The following is a 17,090-nucleotide window of genomic DNA, read 5'->3' on the forward strand; positions in this document are numbered from 1 at the left end:
GCACATCGACTGGCTTTTTTTCTATCTTCCTGGGAGTCTGTTCAGGTTGTGTCGCAAATTTGAACAGAATCCCTCATTCCTAGGCCAAATTACAGGGGGAAACACATCCTCATGGCGGCCCCGTGAGGATATGTCCCCCCCCCACCCCCTTATTTTGAGAACGGTGAGTGGTGGACTCCAACTGTTTTTTTTCTGTCTTCCTGGGGTAAGACAATCGACCGGTAAATTGAGAGCTTTGCCTTTTGGCTCAGCTCTCTCTTTACCACACCGGACCGGTACAGATTCCGCATTACTGCAGACGCTGCACCGATCCGCCTGTCGATCTCGCGCTCCATCCTCCCCTCACTCGTGAACAAGACCCCAAGATACTTAAACTCCTCCACTTGGGGCAGGATCTCATCCCCGTTCCGGAGAGGGAATTCCACCCTTTTCCGATCGAGGACCATGGACTCGGATTTGGAGGAGCTGACCCTCATCTCGACCGCTTCACACTCGGCTGCAAACCGCTCCAGTGAGAGCTGGAGATCACGGCCTAAGGAAGCCAACAACACCACGTCGTCTGCAAAAAGCAGAAACGCAATAATGAGGTCCCCAAACCAGACCCCCTCAACGCCTTGGCTGCGCCTAGAAATTCTGTCCATGAAAATTATGAACAGAATCGGTGACAAAGGGCAGCCTTGGCGGAGTCCAACCCTCACTGGGAACGAATCCGACTTTCTGCCGGAAATGCGGACCAAACTCTGGCATCGGTGATACAGGGAGCGAACCGCCCTTATCAGTCTGCTCGGCACCCCGTACTCCCGAAGCACCCTCCACAGAACCTCCCGAGGGACACGGTCGAACGCCTTCTCCAAGTCCACAAAACACATGTGGACTGGTTGGGCGAACTCCCATGCACCCTCGAGGATCCTGCTGAGGGTGTAGAGCTGGTCCACTGTTCCACGGCCAGTCCGAAAGCCACACTGCTCCTCCTGAATCCGAGGTTCGACCTCCCGACGGACCCTCCTCTCCAGCACCCCTGAATAGACCTTACCAGGGAGGCTGAGGAGTGTGATTCCCCTGTAATTGGAACACACCACCCCAGTCTGCCAATCCAGAGGCACTGTCCCCGATGTCCACGCAATGTTGTAGAGGCGTGTCGCCCATGACAGCCCCACAACATCCAGAGCCCTTAAGAACTCCGGGCGGATCTCATCCACCCCCGGGGCCTTGCTACCGAGGAGCTTTTTAACAACCTCAGTGACTTCAACCCCAGAGATTGGAGAGTCCGCCTCAGAGTCCCCAGGCCCTGCTTCCAGAATGGAAGGCGTGTAGGTGGAATTGAGGAGTCAAGAGCATTGTCACCATCACCGTGGACATGGTGGCCTTTGATGACGTGGCGCCAACCGCACTCTTCGTGGTCAACACCGTGGGCTCCATCACCTACTGCGTGGTCAAGTTATTTGAGATCAGGAAGAAAGGTTCCTACGAGCACCTGGAGGGCGGCACCAAGGTCTTCGATGTATTCTCCCCACCGACTCACGACGTCCCGAGTCGAGGTCAGCAGCACGCCATCCCCACTGTAAACAGAGTTGACGTTGCACTGCTTCCCCATCCTGAGACACCGGATGGTGGATAAGAATTTCCTCGAAGCTGTCTGGAAGTCATTCTCCATGGCCTCGCCAAACTCTTCCCACGCCCGGGTTTTTGCCTTAGCAACCGCTGAAGCCGCGTTCCGCTTGGCCATCCGGTACCTGTCAGCTGCCTCCGGAGTTGCGCAGGCCAAAACGGCCCGATAGGACTCCTTCTTCAGCTTGACGGCATCCCTTACCGCCGGTGTCCACCAGCGGGTTCGGGGATTGCCGCCACGACAGGCACCAACGACCTTACGGCCACAATTCCGATCGGCCGCCTCAACAGTGGAGGCACGGAACATGGTCCACTCGGACTCAATGGGAAAAGCTCTGCCAGAGGCAGGAGTTGAAGCTCTTCCTGACAGGGGGTTCTGCCAGACCTTCCCACCAGACCCTCACAGAGCGTTTGGGTCTGCCAGGTCGGACCGGCATCTTCCCCCACCATCGGAGCCAAGCCACCACCAGGTGCTGATCAGTTGACAGCTCTGCCCCTCTCTTCGCCTGAGTGTCCAAAACATGCGGCCACAAATCCGATGACACAACTACAAAGTCGATCATCGAACTGTGGCCTAGGGTGTCCTGGTGCCAAGTGCACACATGGACACCCTTATGTTTGAACATGGTGTTCCTTATAGAAAACCCGTGTCGAGCACAGAAGTCCAATAATAGAACACCGCTCGGGTTCAGATCAGTGGGGCCGTTCTTCTCAATCACGCCCCTCCAGGTCTCACTGTCATTGCCCACGTGAGCATTGAAGTCACCCAGTAGAACGATGGAGTCCCCAGAAGGAGCGCCCTCCAGCACTTCCTCCAGGGACTCCAAGAAGGGTGGGTACTCTGAGCTGCCGTTTGGTGCATAGACACAAACAACAGTCAGGACCCGTCCCCCCACCCGAAGGCGGAGGGAGGCTACCCTCTTGTTCACCGGGGTGAACCCCAATGTGCAGGCGCCCAGCCGGGGGGCAATAAGTATCAACTGGAATGCGAGTCTTTGTGATTTATGAGCAAATTTGCACTCAACTCATTTGAAGTCTTTCATGCTTGGTGGTCACTGCATTGGCAAAGGACTGTTTGAAGTCTTGAGGTGAGAGTTGCCCATCAGTCACTTCCAAAACCTGAGTGTCCACTACTATGGACACAAGCCTTGAGGTGAGCGTCACTGCAACGGACACAAGTTTTTGACTACTTCTCTCTGTCTCCACATGCATTTGTACAATTCCAGTCACTTTGAGTCATGTGAGATGGAGGGGAACAGTCAAAGACTTGAGTCTGTTCAGTGGCTGAAGGAAACACTCAACTCAAAGCTGTAATCACCTGCTCGACACCTCTCACCGTGGGCAACTCCAGAGTGGAAGAGAGTCCAGCCCCTCTCGAGAGGGCTTGTACCGGAACCCAAACTGTGCGTGGAGGCAAGTCCGACTATTTCTAGTCGGAACTTTTCTGCCTTGCACACCAGCTCGGGCTCCTTTAGCCAGAGAAGTGACATTCCATGTCCCAAGAGCCAGCTTCTGCAGCCAGGGATCAGACCGCCAGGTCCCTGCCTTTGGCTGCCGCCCAGGTTACACTGCACCCGACCCCTTTGGCCCCTCCCACAGGTGGTGAGCCCATGGGAAGGGGGACCCACGTTTCCTTTTCGCGCTGTGCCCGGCCGGGCCCCATGGGTGAAGGCCCGGCCACCAGACGCTCGCCTTCGAGTCACGCCTCCAGGCCTGGCTCCAGAGGGGGGCCCCAGTGACCCGCGTCCGGGCGAGGAAAAACACAATCCATTTATTTTATTCATCATAAGGGGCTTGTGAGCCGTGCTTTGTCTGGCCCCTCACCTAGGACCCGTTTGCCATGGGTGACCTTACCAGGGGCATGAAGCCCCAGACAACATGGCTCCTAGGATCATAGGGGCACGCAAACCCCTCCACCACGATAAGGTGACGACTCGCGGAGGGGTGTAATTTACTAGTCGTACTAAAACGTACTGAAACATTTTGGCAGAGCACTGTGTACATCCAGTATGGATCAACAAATTCATCAATTAATTCATATATAAAGCGCACTGGACTAAAAGGCGCACTTTTGAGAAATGTTTAGGTTTTTAGGTGCACCTTATAGTCCGGAAGATACGGTAGTTTGATCCTATGATTATGTATGTTGGAATGTAACCTGTAATAATTAACCAAACTTGTCCTGTATTAACAAAGTTGTAGAACAAAGTAATAAGATCCTTTGAGCTGATTGACCAGCTAGAGGAAGCAATCAAAGTTATGTTTACACAACATCGTAAAACACCCCCTGGTATGATTTGACCAGAGGCCAGGGGTTCACCCCAATCCTGTCCACTCTCACCCCCACCCTGTTTCTCTCAATAAACATGCTCTTGCAAGAGGCCTAAGTCAGACTTCGTTCGAACATCACTGTATGCACAGTGATGAACGTATTCTCCACTTGCAAGTGATCAAAGGGCATACTGTGTCCCGTGTGGTTCTTGCAAATAAGTTAGAGTGAGCACCACTCTAACAGTGAGCACATGCAAACAGCTGACATCTCTCACAAAACCTAAGTGCCAGGTACTGCACAATATCACACACATCTGGATGTGTTTTTTGATGACATTGATGCAAACCAAGTTAGTCAGGAGCATATATTTGAATTATATTTAACTAACTTGGTTTGCATCAGTGTCATGGAAAAACTTGTCCAAAAGTGTATAGTGGTGGTACTGTGCACTTAGGTTTTGTCCCAGTGAGAGATGTCACTGTTTGCATGTGCTCACCTTCCCCCTGGTGCCATATGAGTGCCACGAGTAAGTGACATCATACCTGAGCTCATCAAGCACTTAAGCTGCTTGCATGCAGGGCCTGTCATCACTGTTTGTGTGCAACTAAATTAGTCCCGCACAAATATTGACGGCTCAAATGTTTTTAAACTGCTTTTCTATTCAATAAATTGTTCAACTGGAATGTGAGTCTTTGTGATTTATGAGCAAATTTGCACTCAACTCATTTGAAGTCTTTCATGCTTGGTGGTTACTGCATTGGCAAAGTACTGTTTGAAGTCTTGAGGTGAGAGTTGCCCATCAGTCACTTCCAAAACCTGAGTGTCCACTACTATGGACACAAGCCTTGAGGTGAGCGTCACTGCAACGGACAGAAGTTTTTAACTACTTCTCTCTGTCTCCACATGCATTTGTACAATTCCAGTCACTTTGAGTCATGTGAGATGAAGGGGAACAGTCAAAGACTTGAGTCTGTTCAGTGGCTGAAGGAAACACTCAACTCAAAGCTGTAAACAACCTTCCAAAACCTAAGTGCCACTTTGCCTGCCTCCTAAATGCCAATTTCAGCCTGACCAATCACAGTTACATTTGCATAACGACGCCCACTTTTCCCAACAGCCAATCATTCACATCTGACCAATCAGATCGCTTCATATGGCTTTCTGACCATCTCACCGTTTTGCTTTTGCCCGCATACAGACAATTGGTAAAGGCATCCAGGCCGGTTCGGAGGCGGGTTCGAGTGTGGCCTGAGGGTGCCTCCGATGCACTTCGTGACTGCTTCGACACCACTGACTGGGACTTGTTTAAGCAGGCAGCCACCTACAACGATTGGACGGACATAGAGGAGTATACTGACTCTGTTACCTCTTACATCACGAAGTGCATCGATGATGTGACTTGCTCGAAATCCGTCGTCACTCGCGCGAACTGGAAGCCGTGGCTGACGGGGGCTGTCCTCAGACTGTTGAGGGCCAGGGACAAGGCTTTCAGAGCGGGGGATGAGGCTGGCTTGAGGACAGCGAGGGCCGACCTGTCCCGAGGCATCAAAGAAGCGAAGAAGGCGTTCTCGTGCAAGGTCTCCACCCACTTCAAGGACAGCAAGGACGCACGTAGCCTTTGGCGGGGCATTCAGACCATCACGGACTACAAGCCCGCGCCGAGGAGCTGTGAGGGCGACGTCCGTCTGCTGAACGATCTGAACCGCTTCTTTGCTCGCTTCGACGCCCAGAACAGCACTTGCCCGCTGAAGACCACTCCCCCCCCACACGAGCAGCCCCTGCGCCTCTCTGCCGACGGTGTGAGGAGGGCGCTTGCCGCTATTGACACCCGTAAGGCGGCGGGCCCTGACAACATCCCGGGTCGAGCGCTGAAGGACTGCGCTGGGGAGCTGTCGGGTGTCTTCACGGACATCTTTAACGTTTCCCTGCAGCAGGCCATCGTCCCCTCGTGTTTCAAGGCTGCCACCATCGTTCCTGTGCCGAAGAAACCTGCACCGTCCTGCTTCAATGACTACCGCCCTGTGGCACTGACGCCCATCATCATGAAGTGCTTTGAGCGGCTGGTCATGGAGCACATCAAGTCCGTTCTCCCCCCCACCATTGACCCTTTCCAGTTTGCGTACCGTGCCAAGCGGTCCTCTGAGGATGCCATCTGCTCTGCCCTCCACTCGGCCCTCACCCACCTGGAGAGAAAGGACTCATATGTGAGGTTGCTGTTTGTGGACTTCAGCTCTGCCTTCAACACCATTGTGCCGCAGCGACTCATCTCCAAACTCGACGAGCTGGGCCTCAGTACCTCCCTCTGCAACTGGCTACTGGACTTCCTCTGTCAGAGGCCTCAGGTGGTGCGTGTTGGCGACAAAATCTCCGCCAGCATCACGCTGAGCACGGGGGCCCCCCAGGGCTGCGTGCTCAGTCCATTGCTCTTCACCCTGCTGACGCATGACTGCTCTGCGACCTACAGCGACAACCGCATAGTGAAGTTTGCTGACGACACGACTCTGGTGGGTCTCATCACGAAGGGCGACGAGACTCGGTACAGGTCGGAAGTTGACCTTCTGACCACGTGGTGCAGGGACAACAACCTACTGCTGAACGTCAATAAGACCAAGGAAATCATTGTTGACTTCCGGAAGGGTCACACAACACACCTGCCGCTGATCATCGACGGTGCTGTGGTGGAGAGGGTGAGCTGCACCAAGTTCCTGGGGGTGCACATCAGTGAGGACCTCTCCTGGTCCGCAAACACCTCGTCACTGGCAAAGAAAGCTCAGCGCCGCCTGTACTTCCTGCGGAAGCTCAGGCGTGCATGTGCTCCTCAGGCAGTCCTGTCTACATTCTACCGTGGCACCATTGAGAGCGTCCTCACCAGTTGCATCGCTGTCTGGGGTGGTAACTGCACTGAACAGAACTTGAAGGCCCTGCAGCGCATAGTGAATACGGCTAGTAAGATTATTGGTGCTTCGCTCCCCTCCCTGAAGGACATTTACACCTCCCATCTCGCCCGCAAGGCAACCTCAATTGCCAGAGATGTGAGTCACCCGGCTCACTCTTTGTTTGACCTTCTGCCCTCTGGGAAGAGGCACAGGAGCCTGCGCTCCCGCACCACCAGACTCGCCAACAGCTTCTTTCTCCAAGCTGTTAGGGCCCTGAACTCGCTACCCCCTTCTGCGTAGCGTGCGGCACTGTTGCGCTATTTTCGGGAATGTCTGCTGTACGCGCACTTGCTCCTTTTTTTCTGCTCCTCTTATTTATTTATTTATTGTTGTGTTATTTATTCATTATTTATTCAGCACGCTTTTGTTGTACTTGTTTACTTGTTTGTCTGTTGTGAGCCATGTCTTGTCACCGTGGGATAGGGGGGAACGAAATTTCGGTTTCTTTGTGTGTCTTTGGCATGTGGAGAAATTGACAATAAAGCTGACTTTGACTTTGATATTGGGGAACCGCGCCCACTCAAAATCTAACCAATCACAGAGCACTTTATTTGCATATTTACACCCACTTTTCAACCAATCACAGCATTTTATTCTCATTGATCCACCCAGTTTTAGAGCCCTCAGCCAATCATCAAGCAGTATTCCAGTCTTGATTCCATCCGCTTTTCTCAAAAAAATTCACCAGCAAAAAAATCCGTAAAAAGAAAAAAAAAACTATGGGAAAAAATGAACTAGATTTTTTTTGTTTTATTTATTTAAAGGTTTTTTTTTTTTTTTTTTTTTTTAAGTTTAAGTTGTGATGTTTGCGTTGCCAAGTGGCCAGTGGGACGAGTGGCCGACCTGTGGGATGAGTCGCGAAGTAGTCGGCCAGTGGGACAAGTGTTACTCCATGCCTGGACCTAAGACAAAAGATAGGTAAGTCAAAAGTCAAGTTGACGTTTTGTGCAGAAAAAGTTTTGGCATGAAATTTACCTGTGCACAAGCGGAGTTGTTCATGGCACTCAGTATTGCGGGCTGCATGACAAGGAAGCTGATCTTGGTTCCTTGCTGCCTGTCAGAAAATAGGGGAAAAAAAAATATTGGACTTAAGTCATCAAGTGTGCCTCACTTCTCAGGTTGCCTTAGAGCTGAGACAGCAACAATAAAACCTAAGTGTTGCTGGTATGCAGCTTTGCTCTGGTCCTCAGCTTCCACTACGAGCAGGTACTTGATGGTGCTCCACATTGAACACAAAAAAACCCAGCAATTCAAATTTTGAAACATGCTTGCTAAAATGTAATTTACTTTCCTTCTCTTACCAGCAGAGGGCTCTTCAGGCAGCACAGACCCAAATGACAAGTACTCCTGCCAAAAAGCTCACAGTAGAAACACCTGTGGCTGAAGACAAACTGTGGCAGGCTTTTCACCTTCTGGACCAGGATTTGCCACCTCTTCCTGTAAAGAAAAATGATCATTGACACAACGACTCCATTTAAATTTACTGTTCTTATTTTTAACTGTAGACTGGAACCTCCCGCTGAAGCAGCCGGTCGCTGGTGCACAGGCAGTGTTCTTGAAATGTTGTAAAGACACTCCAGGGTGGACACCTGCACACAACACAAACAAGGGTCTGATCAAGCTGCCATTTAGTAAATTTCATTTGTGTCAACTATGAAAATGGAGGCAGCCTTGAGGAACCTCTGCATGGTTTTGGAGGGTTTCCTTTGGCCAGCAGGTGGGAGATTTTCCAACTGCATCCTTACTGGAAACTGCTCTGCTCTGCTCTGCAGGGAGAGGCATATAAAAAGCAGGTAAGCGCTTTTAAATAATGCCAAGTTTGTAGTAAGTTGTCACCTGTCAGCGCGTTGGACAGGAAGTTGATGTCACGTTTCCTGATGGCCTGCACCAGCACCACCTGATGGACAAAAGGAAGAACATGCTGAAATACATGTCAAAATATTTGGACGTGTGCGTGTTTCACTAGTGAAGAATGCAGGGCATCACCGGACTTCTCTTCAACCACAGCTTGCTGGTCAGAAAGACACGATAACGTTACAACCATTCTGCTTTTAAATTTTCAGCCTAACGAGCAAATTGGGCTTGGCAATGTGTTCAGCAAGAGTAGACCTGCAAGTGTCTCATGAAGCCATGCGAGGACAGCAAGTCGGCCATTTTGGACCCTGCAGACAACGACAAATGCTCGAGTTAGTCAATTTGATAAGATTCCTTGCTAATAAAAATATTTTTGCCAATTTGCAGTCAATCTGGTCCCTCTGTTCCAGATGCAGGCCTGTGGACAGATATGAGACTATTAGAAGCAGTCGATTGAAAGAGTAGACTTGTCAATCCACTTTAAAACGAGCCATGTCGGGCTCGTTTTGAAGATTGGCACCTGCAGCCAGAAAGTAGAAAATTAACACGAATGCATCGAAATACTTTAGGAAATCTCTCGTGGATTTATGCAAACGCTTTGTCTACTTATCTTCGACCAAACAGCGCTGTCGTTCAGACGTTACTAAATGTTTGTGCAAATAATGTTAGTCATTTTCCACACGGTACGTGCGTCACCGTTTTCAAAAACATGTACTTACCCACTGTTAAATGCTTCAATTATTTCGTTGCACCAAAACACACGCCAAATAAATGCGTTTTGGTTCAATTTCAGGTCGTTGAAGATGTTAACTGCCAACGCTAGTGCAAACATTTTAGCTTGCATGCTTGCAAGATGGAAGCACGCCCAAAGTGCAACTTGACGCTGAAGAGCGTTAGTTTTAAAACGTTAACAAATATTGAACACCCACCTTGTCAGTTTTAAACGCTGTTGTGGAATGGAGTGCGGCGCAGCAGGTGGACAAGAGCAACGTGGCGTTGTCAGAGGTGAGTGACAGAACGATCGTCGCGTTGTGACGTATTTTATACTTTTTTGTGATTACGTCATTAGAAAAAAAGAAAAAATTAAAACAGGTGCTGAACAGTAAAGCGTGAGGGAAACTTTAAAGTGGAGTCCTTGCATGATTCAGGTATCGAACTAACTCTGCTACCTTCGGAGGTCATGGTGTTATCCCCTCGACCATCGTTTAATTCACTACGAGTAAAGATTTGTTTGTATTATCACAAATCATGAAGCTTTATGAAAGATTCAGCGTAACCTTCAATTACAAACGGTTGACAAAGAAGAGTAAGCTCTCGAATGGCCGATTGGGTAACGCATTGAGTTCATGAGAGGCGAGTTCGAATCTTACATGTCGCTCTATTTAATTTGAAAGAGCTGCATAGAGCGGGTCTTGAATCTGGGCTTGCGGAACATCAATACAAGTCATAAACCATTCAGTCATATTGGCGTTGAAAATTTCGTAATTTTCTATAGTATATTTCTCACGAAATAAATAAAATTACCATTCTACCGCACCATTGCAGAATTCTCGAAAGTGTAGTGCGTAAAGCTTTTGCCTTATATTCGGGAGAACCGTGTTCGATTACACTATGTCAACCTTAGCTCAAAGACTGCTTCGTGTGGGGTTCGCACCATAGTCTCCCGAACACCGGGTAAAGTTATAAACCATTTTACCGGAGAAATGCGGCCTTTTTAAATCTTTTTATTATTATTATTTTATTTTTTATTTTAACCCCAAAAAAACTTACTACGCCTGGTCATTTTTTTACGAAATGAAGCCTTACTATACATGGTCATTTTTATTTAAACAAGCAACAAAAAAACTTATTTACATGGTCTTTTTTTTTTTTTGACCAAAAAAGCCTTACTAGATAAATGGTCATTATTTTTACCCCCCAAAAAACCCTTACTATACGTGGTCATTTTTTTCCTACAAAGCCTTACTGCACATGTCCGGGAAAAAGAGGACGTCTGGTCACCCTAATTCAGTGTTTCTCAACCTTTTTTCATTCACGGCACACCTGGAAAAAATCACGAGGCACACCACCAATTTACACCAGCTTCTATATTAAAATCAGTTATATTACAACGAAAGACGTAAAGTCCTATTCCTATATATGTATGAAGAGTCGAATAATTGAATAAAAATAAATACTAAATATTGTTTTGATGAAAATTAACAATCCAGGTTCTCTGGTTGAACTGGATGCTCTGATTTCCATCGGACCACAAACGCACCACAACCGTCATGGTGTCTGTCACCGTTAGCAAAAGCACACGGCAACACACATAAACTGAATATGTGCCGATGCAATACCATCAGACCGACACAACATGAAATCTCAAGATTTTCCGATTCTCCACGCATGCACGATTAGCAAGTGGCTGACCAGGCCTTGCGCAAACTGACCAGTGGTTTGGCGATCCTGTTTACAATGCGCTGCGTAATTAATATTGGACGATCCCACGGCACAACTGAACATCTCTCACGGTACACCGGTGTGCCGCGGCACAGTGGTTGGGAAACACTGCCCTAATTGACCTGAACATTTTCCGTTTTGCCTTTTTATTAAAAAAAAAAAAAAAAAGCGGTCTGAGCCTTTTCACAAGTTCTGTCGAACTAAATCAAATGTTTACAGCACTTCTGGAAGCCTGGTAAGCATAGGCATTTTGACGTTTTACTTGACCAGGACGCGTGACTTCATCAGAAAGTATTAATTTAAATGAATGAAAACTTTTGAAAATTCAAATCTCCTCAGTGGTGCTTATTTTATTTGAAAGTCGTTGTTGATTTTTGTTGCCTGGGGAAACGCTTTGCATTGCGGGTGTGACGGAGCGGAATGTACCCGCCGGCTTGCGGCAACGAGAACATAAACAAAGGCTTTTGAGCTCGCTGTGTCGCCGTGCAAGACACGTTTGCAAGGCCAACAATAACAGCAATAAAGATCACAAATCGGAAGCACAACATGTCTTTGTTTTCAAAACTGGTCTTTTAGTGTGCACATCTGTTTTAAAAAACAAACGGATGGACGTTTGCATTTCCTAAATTTTGTTTTTATTTTTGACAGTACGTGCCCATTGACAAGATGTCTTTCAGGGACTTGCAAAGTAAGTACTTATATACACCACACTGATGATGTTAATGAAAACCAATTTTTTTTAAAATAGATTTTACGGAGATGATGCGAGCTTTGGGCTTCCCTCGCTTGATATCTGTGGAAAACTTCAGAACGCCCAACTTTACACTCGTTGCGGAAATCCTAATATGGCTTACTAAATGGTATGTTTACAAACAATAGGAGAAAAGAAGTATACAATGCAAATTACGGGATTCATCTTACTCTAACCAAGATGTATTTTAACTCATGAAACAACGGTATCTCTTTTAACCTCTCAAATGTAGTTATAAACCCCAAATGGAAATTGCGACCGACATGAACACTGAGTCAGACCGGATATCGCTCATCAAGACTGTGGCTCAATTCATGGTAACTCCTTCAATTCTAAAAGAACCAGAAAATGTCGGGGGTTTTGTGTTTTTGTTTTGCTCATCAACGAATATGCATCTCTTCATATGACAGGCAACGAAAGCTCACATCAAAATGAACACCAAGCGCCTTTACCAGGCTGATGGTTACGCAGTCAAGGAGATGTTGAAGATCACTTCGGTATTGTACAATGCCATGAAGACCAAGCAGATGGCCCGGGAGGACAGAGTGGAGGAGGAAAACACCAAATTCAAGTTTGAACTGGGCACTCGAGTGAGAACTTTATTGAAGCTTCAGATAACGGCATTGAATCTTTGCAGCATAGTTCGTCAAATTTATAATTTCTGTATTTCCCCCTAGATTTCAGATCTGAAAGCAGCTCGGCAGCTGGCGTCGGAGGCCACGTCCAAAGGAGCGTCTCTCTATGATTTATTAGGAAAGGAGGTGGACTTGAGGGTGAGAGAAAATATTTGCTGACACGGACGGACGGATTCAGGAATTGATAGAGTTCTCGAGGGAATTTTTTTTCTCTTAGAAATTGAGAACGGCTGCCATTGCAAGACCTCTGGAGATCAGCGAGATAGAAACGGCCTTGAGACACGCCATCAAGGAGGTCTTGGTGTGTATCCAGGGCGTTGGGTTTTCACGTCATCAACTATCCTTGCCTAAAATCTTTGTCATTTATGAAGGAAAATGTGGAGAAGACCAAAGTGATGATGAAGAATGTTGTTTCTGACGTCACCAGTCTGGATGCAAAGAAAGAAAAGAAACACTGGCAGTTGGAAATGAATCAGAGGAGACTCCAGACACTACAAAGTGTCCGGTGAGTTATGACGATGAACGATTAATGACTTCATTCCCGTTAATGACTTGGCAAGAGGAGAAATGATGGCTATGTTGCTTTGGATCTCTCAGGCCATTATTCATGGATGAATACGAGAAGATCGAGGAGAAGTTGGAGGAGCAGTACAAGTTGCAAGTGGAAAACTTTGCAAACTTTTATTACCTTGAGTGGCAGCAGGAAAAACAGATCAGACAAGAGAAGATGTTTGAGGTACGTGAATGTAGACAGGATTCAGTTTCACAAATGATGGCAGTATTAAATACTGAAAGAAAGAAAAACGGCCTGTCAAATGAGAAGGCTCTAATGGAAAATGTGAATGTGTTCTAGCGTGTTTCTTCATATACCCACAGGAAGAAAATAATCGAAACAGGATGATGCAACAACAGAAGGAGAATTATGGGGATTCGATGAGTTCAAGTGAGGCAAACAACTAATAAAACTCAGATTGACCTTGAGGTACTAACTCGTATTATCCAATTTCTATTTATTACAATTAATGAAGAGGACACTCTTGAGGACAAAGGCCTAGACGGAGACACTGATGAGTGTCAAACTTCTAATCCAAGACTTCCTCTAAATGAAATTGTGGCAGGTAAAGAAGAAAAAAAAATGCTCCCGATGCCAGTGATTAGTTTCCAAAGCAAGCTAAAAATAGATTTTCAGTTTGCTAAAAACAAAGATCCTCAAAATGCATAACCCATCACACAGATTATCACCGCGTCTGCATAGATTGGGTATATTTATGGTTTGTTTGATTTAGGAACAGTCCTTGGGACCGTGCTAGATGACAGTGATGAGGTAAAACTATTAAAACATTAAAAATGCCCTCCCCATGTACTGCAACTTGCTCCAACATTTACTTCATTTTGACTGGTCATGTATTGAGTTTGACACGATGTGTGGAATTATACCTTTCAGTCAGAGGAGAGCGAGAAAGATGAAGACGAAGACGATGAGGGCCAGGGATTGGATGGCTTTTTGGGGGGTCCAGAAGCGAGGACATCTTGCATTTCCAGGGGAGGCATCAAACGCCATCTGCTGGATAAGAGTGATGATGACTTTTGAATTCAGAATCTAATTGTGGGTACGCTTAAAATAACTCAAAACATTATTTGATGGAAAAATGTTTTAAATTTAGTTGGCTCCACGTTTTAATATAACATAAGAAAATAGCGTAAAGAATCTGCACTGTACTCACACCGAAAATAACGCTCACGCCAAAGAGAATGTCCTCCCCTGCACTTCCAGTTTCGGTTTTTCTATTTTCTCAAATCCTCGCGAATTTATGTTAATTGATGTATTGACATATGACAACCACCAAACAAAGTGAATAAAATTGTTACTCCATATCGAAATCGTCACTTTTTTCTTTTAATCAAATGTCATTGTGAGAGAGGCGTGTCCCGGAATGTAAAGGATCATTCGGCTAAGATGGCGCCGCTTCCTGCGCTCCGAGTCTGTCTTCTCGTCTTTTTCTCCGCGTTCGTGACCGTGTCACTGGGCTTCGGCCTGCCCGTCCTGCTGAACGCCGTCACGGGGCTGCTGGGAGTGCCGGAGGCGAGCGTGAGCGAGTGCGTGGTGGTCTCCTATTTGCTTTTCGTCCTGTACGTTGCGACACCTCGGATTCCCAGAGGACTGGTGGAGGTAACAAGTGGTTCCGTGAATGCATCACGGGGAACACTTTACATATACGGAGCCTTGGGACACGGGTTCTAACCAATTAAAATGAACTGTTTTCAGGGGAGAAAAAAAAAATCCTCTCAGATATTTTTCTACAATAAAGTTTTACCATGGTATTGAAGTCAAGAGTTTAACAAGAGAAAAATAAGCCATTTTACTATGTGAGTTTTGAAAATATTTTATTGCAGTGGGTTCAGGGGAACGCAGTTTGAGAACCTGTGCCTCAAGGAATAGAACACCCCCGCATTACATTGGTGTTTTATCTTGTGCAGGCAACAGGCAAAGCGGTGTTCCTCACAAGTTGTGACAGCAATTTTGGACTGGCTCTCGCCCAGCATCTGCACAAACTTGGTTTCACCGTCTTTGCGGGATGCTCACTTAAGGTGAGTGTGCACTCAACTGTATAAGGGGGGTGGGGGGGATTTTTAGAATCATAGTAACTAGGGCTGTTGCTATAAAATGATTAATCGGATAAAATCTGCATACATTAACAGAATTCGATTCTGCAGCGCCTGCGTACAAAATGGAGGATAGTTTATTTGCAGGATAAAGGTGGAGAGGGTGCCAAGATCCTGGAGGACTTCCACTCAGAGCGCATGAAGGTGGTCCAGCTGGACGTGAGCTGCAATGAGCAGGTGAACAGAGCCGCCCATTTCGTCCGAGACAACCTGGAGGACTCAGAGAGAGGTAGAACAATCAGAGTCGACGGACATCTTTGCTTGTCTTGTAACATTTCATGTCCGGGTTGGCGATCCAGGTTTATGGGCGCTGGTCAACAACGCCAGCGTGTCCACGTTCGGAGGAGTGGAGTTCACCTCCATGGAAGCCTACAAAGAAGTTTCCGAGATAAACCTGTGGGGAACCATTCGGGTCACCAAAGCGCTTCTGCCGCTTATTCGCCGAGCCAAAGGTGGGGGCCACTAATCTGTCTGAATTAGCGCACAGTCATCGCAAATGACAAGGTTGTGACAATTTGCGGTTTGGAAGACATTCCTTGCGGTTCGCTGCCGTTAAGACGCCACATGTGATTCACTTCTGAAGTCACAGGCAATATTCTTGGCAGGAGTAATTCTCTTAAGACAGCTCAGCTTTGGGCCACTAGGCTTAACTATTATATTTGGAACAAAGCTGCCATTCTGTGGCCTCGTTGTGATTTTTATTTAAATATTTCCTGTAACTCCAATTTTACTACATTGTAGACATCTCGTTCCAGACTAGTCCCATATTTCACTTTCAGGTCGCGTGGTAAACATGTCCGGGCTGTACGGCCGGATGGGTAATATCGCTCAGTCGCCCGTCAGCGTGTCCAAGTACGGCATGGAAGCATTCTCCGACTGCCTCCGCTACGAGATGAAGTCCTGGGGCATCAAGGTGTCTGTCGTGGAGCCTGGGAATTTCGCCGCGGAGATCCTGAGCCGCGACGTCCTGGCCAGCGCGGCCAACAAACAGTGGGCCGAGACCTCACCGGACGTCAGGGACGATTATGGGAAAGCCCATTTTGATCAGATCATGGCGCTGATGCGCTCACAGTGCAACGGCGGACAAAAGGACGTGGGTCCCGTGCTGGACGCCATGGTGGACGCCGTTATGTCCAAGCATCCGTACACCAGGTACAACGCCATGGAGCCGTACTGGTGGATCCGATTGCAGCTGATGACGCACCTGCCCTCCGTGCTTTCCGACTTGCTGTACTTCTAACTGGCGACGTGCCAGCTCTTCGCTGTTCCTCAGCACTTGAAGCCTTTCACTGATCAAGCCTTAAATTTCAATCCTTATTAAAGAGTAAATTATTGCACTTTATATTGTATTTGTGGGAGCCCCAGATGTAGCACAGAATGAAAAAAAATGCAATGTTATCACAATGGTACGTTTTAAAATTGTGGCTAGCGACAAAGCAATAGAAAAGTACAGTTATTAAAATTAAGGCGATGGCTGCAAACCACTAAACAACCACTAGAGTTCACTCTTCTACAATATTTTTTTGATACAAGGCCAGGTCCAATGGTATCAGTCAAGTGCAATACAAACACTAAACTCTTAGCATGAGAATATTTCCATTCAAGAGCCCAAAACTAACACAGCAAGCATAAATATTCTGGTTAATTAGTTCAGCGCTCGTCTACAGGGGCTATGAATGACGACATAGCTAACTTTGAGGCGTTCAGGTGCTGCTGTTGATTGTTTAGGACATGAACAAGTGGAACAAATATCATGTGGCTCTACTGTTTGAATACATACTTGTTGGTTGGTCTTGTCAAAACGTCAAGGCCTTAAATTAAACTAAAAGCTTCTCAATGGGCCCTCTAAGTTTTACACTTCGTTCGTCCACTTCTTCCATTGCGTGGAGTAGCCATTTTGTTTTAAAAGGTCAACGCCACAAGCAAAA

General features: G+C 47.2%; 3 protein-coding genes across 28 annotated transcripts; 2 read left to right on the forward strand and 1 right to left on the reverse strand.

Moving 5' to 3' along the window:
* Nucleotides 1–7,355: 7,355 nt before the first annotated feature.
* LOC148381187 (uncharacterized) lies at nt 7,356–14,670 on the reverse strand. 17 transcript variants are annotated; one of them, XR_015854615.1, is made up of 10 exons: nt 14,223–14,670; nt 13,936–14,059; nt 9,600–13,286; nt 8,803–8,978; nt 8,653–8,713; nt 8,497–8,582; nt 8,330–8,405; nt 8,118–8,253; nt 7,792–7,870; nt 7,356–7,718 (listed from the first exon to the last, which is right to left on the reverse strand). XR_015854615.1 is itself a non-coding variant. In XM_088363278.1 (9 exons), exons 2-6 carry the CDS (start codon nt 8,968–8,970, stop codon nt 8,176–8,178), a joined length of 342 nt encoding a protein of 113 aa, XP_088219404.1. In that variant the 5' UTR covers nt 8,971–8,978; nt 9,600–11,285; the 3' UTR covers nt 7,372–7,718; nt 7,792–7,866; nt 7,968–8,035; nt 8,118–8,175. The 17 variants fall into 17 exon arrangements, 10 of the variants coding, with proteins under 10 accessions (XP_088219405.1, XP_088219404.1, XP_088219408.1 ...); XR_015854613.1 differs by lacking the exon at nt 8,803–8,978 and having other exon boundaries at nt 7,358–7,718; nt 14,225–14,670; XR_015854614.1 differs by lacking the exon at nt 8,803–8,978 and having other exon boundaries at nt 7,358–7,718; nt 13,936–14,062; nt 14,225–14,670.
* Nucleotides 9,576–14,379, forward strand: LOC148381188 (intraflagellar transport protein 38-like). Of its 8 annotated transcripts, none has more exons than XM_088363260.1 (13): nt 9,576–9,675; nt 11,761–11,800; nt 11,861–11,972; nt 12,096–12,180; nt 12,274–12,453; nt 12,541–12,636; nt 12,716–12,799; nt 12,870–13,003; nt 13,096–13,234; nt 13,375–13,441; nt 13,527–13,616; nt 13,785–13,822; nt 13,943–14,379. In XM_088363260.1, the coding sequence occupies exons 2-13, from the start codon at nt 11,779–11,781 to the stop codon at nt 14,087–14,089; spliced, it is 1,194 nt and encodes a 397-aa protein (XP_088219386.1). In that variant the 5' UTR covers nt 9,576–9,675; nt 11,761–11,778; the 3' UTR covers nt 14,090–14,379. The 8 variants fall into 8 exon arrangements, with proteins under 8 accessions (XP_088219386.1, XP_088219384.1, XP_088219388.1 ...); XM_088363258.1 differs by lacking the exon at nt 9,576–9,675 and adding an exon at nt 9,747–9,818; XM_088363257.1 differs by lacking the exon at nt 9,576–9,675 and adding an exon at nt 9,868–9,889.
* Nucleotides 14,428–16,499, forward strand: bdh1 (3-hydroxybutyrate dehydrogenase 1). 3 transcript variants are annotated; one of them, XM_088363269.1, is made up of 5 exons: nt 14,428–14,668; nt 14,977–15,087; nt 15,199–15,391; nt 15,462–15,614; nt 15,942–16,499. In XM_088363269.1, the coding sequence occupies exons 1-5, from the start codon at nt 14,456–14,458 to the stop codon at nt 16,400–16,402; spliced, it is 1,131 nt and encodes a 376-aa protein (XP_088219395.1). In that variant the 5' UTR covers nt 14,428–14,455; the 3' UTR covers nt 16,403–16,499. The 3 variants fall into 3 exon arrangements, with proteins under 3 accessions (XP_088219395.1, XP_088219396.1, XP_088219397.1); XM_088363270.1 differs by having other exon boundaries at nt 15,214–15,391; XM_088363271.1 differs by having other exon boundaries at nt 14,429–14,668; nt 15,250–15,391.
* Nucleotides 16,500–17,090: the final 591 nt, after the last annotated feature.

The sequence above is a fragment of the Syngnathus floridae genome, chromosome 20 (assembly GCF_059516105.1).
Source record: "Syngnathus floridae isolate MCC-2025c chromosome 20, RoL_Sflo_1.0, whole genome shotgun sequence".
Classification (NCBI taxonomy): domain Eukaryota; kingdom Metazoa; phylum Chordata; class Actinopteri; order Syngnathiformes; family Syngnathidae; genus Syngnathus; species Syngnathus floridae.

What these genes read in the sequence shown, in the direction of transcription:
- LOC148381187 (XM_088363272.1), bottom strand. Translation starts at nt 8,555, where the DNA reads ATGCAGTTGGAAAATCTCCCACCTGCTGGCCAAAGGAAACCCTCCAAA. An exon ending in CCCTCCAAAACCATGCAGAG is followed by an intron (nt 8,406 to 8,496) that starts GTTCCTCAAGGC and finishes TGTTGTGTGCAG; the next exon opens with GTGTCCACCCTGGAGTGTCT. An exon ending in ACCGGCTGCTTCAGCGGGAG is followed by an intron (nt 8,250 to 8,329) that starts GTTCCAGTCTAC and finishes CTTTACAGGAAG; the next exon opens with AGGTGGCAAATCCTGGTCCA.
- LOC148381188 (XM_088363258.1), top strand. An exon ending in TCTAAATGAAATTGTGGCAG is followed by an intron (nt 13,617 to 13,784) that starts GTAAAGAAGAAA and finishes TGTTTGATTTAG; the next exon opens with GAACAGTCCTTGGGACCGTG. An exon ending in TGCTAGATGACAGTGATGAG is followed by an intron (nt 13,823 to 13,942) that starts GTAAAACTATTA and finishes TATACCTTTCAG; the next exon opens with TCAGAGGAGAGCGAGAAAGA.
- bdh1 (XM_088363269.1), top strand. Translation starts at nt 14,456, where the DNA reads ATGGCGCCGCTTCCTGCGCTCCGAGTCTGTCTTCTCGTCTTTTTCTCC. An exon ending in TTGCGGGATGCTCACTTAAG is followed by an intron (nt 15,088 to 15,198) that starts GTGAGTGTGCAC and finishes ATACATTAACAG; the next exon opens with AATTCGATTCTGCAGCGCCT. An exon ending in GCTTATTCGCCGAGCCAAAG is followed by an intron (nt 15,615 to 15,941) that starts GTGGGGGCCACT and finishes TTTCACTTTCAG; the next exon opens with GTCGCGTGGTAAACATGTCC.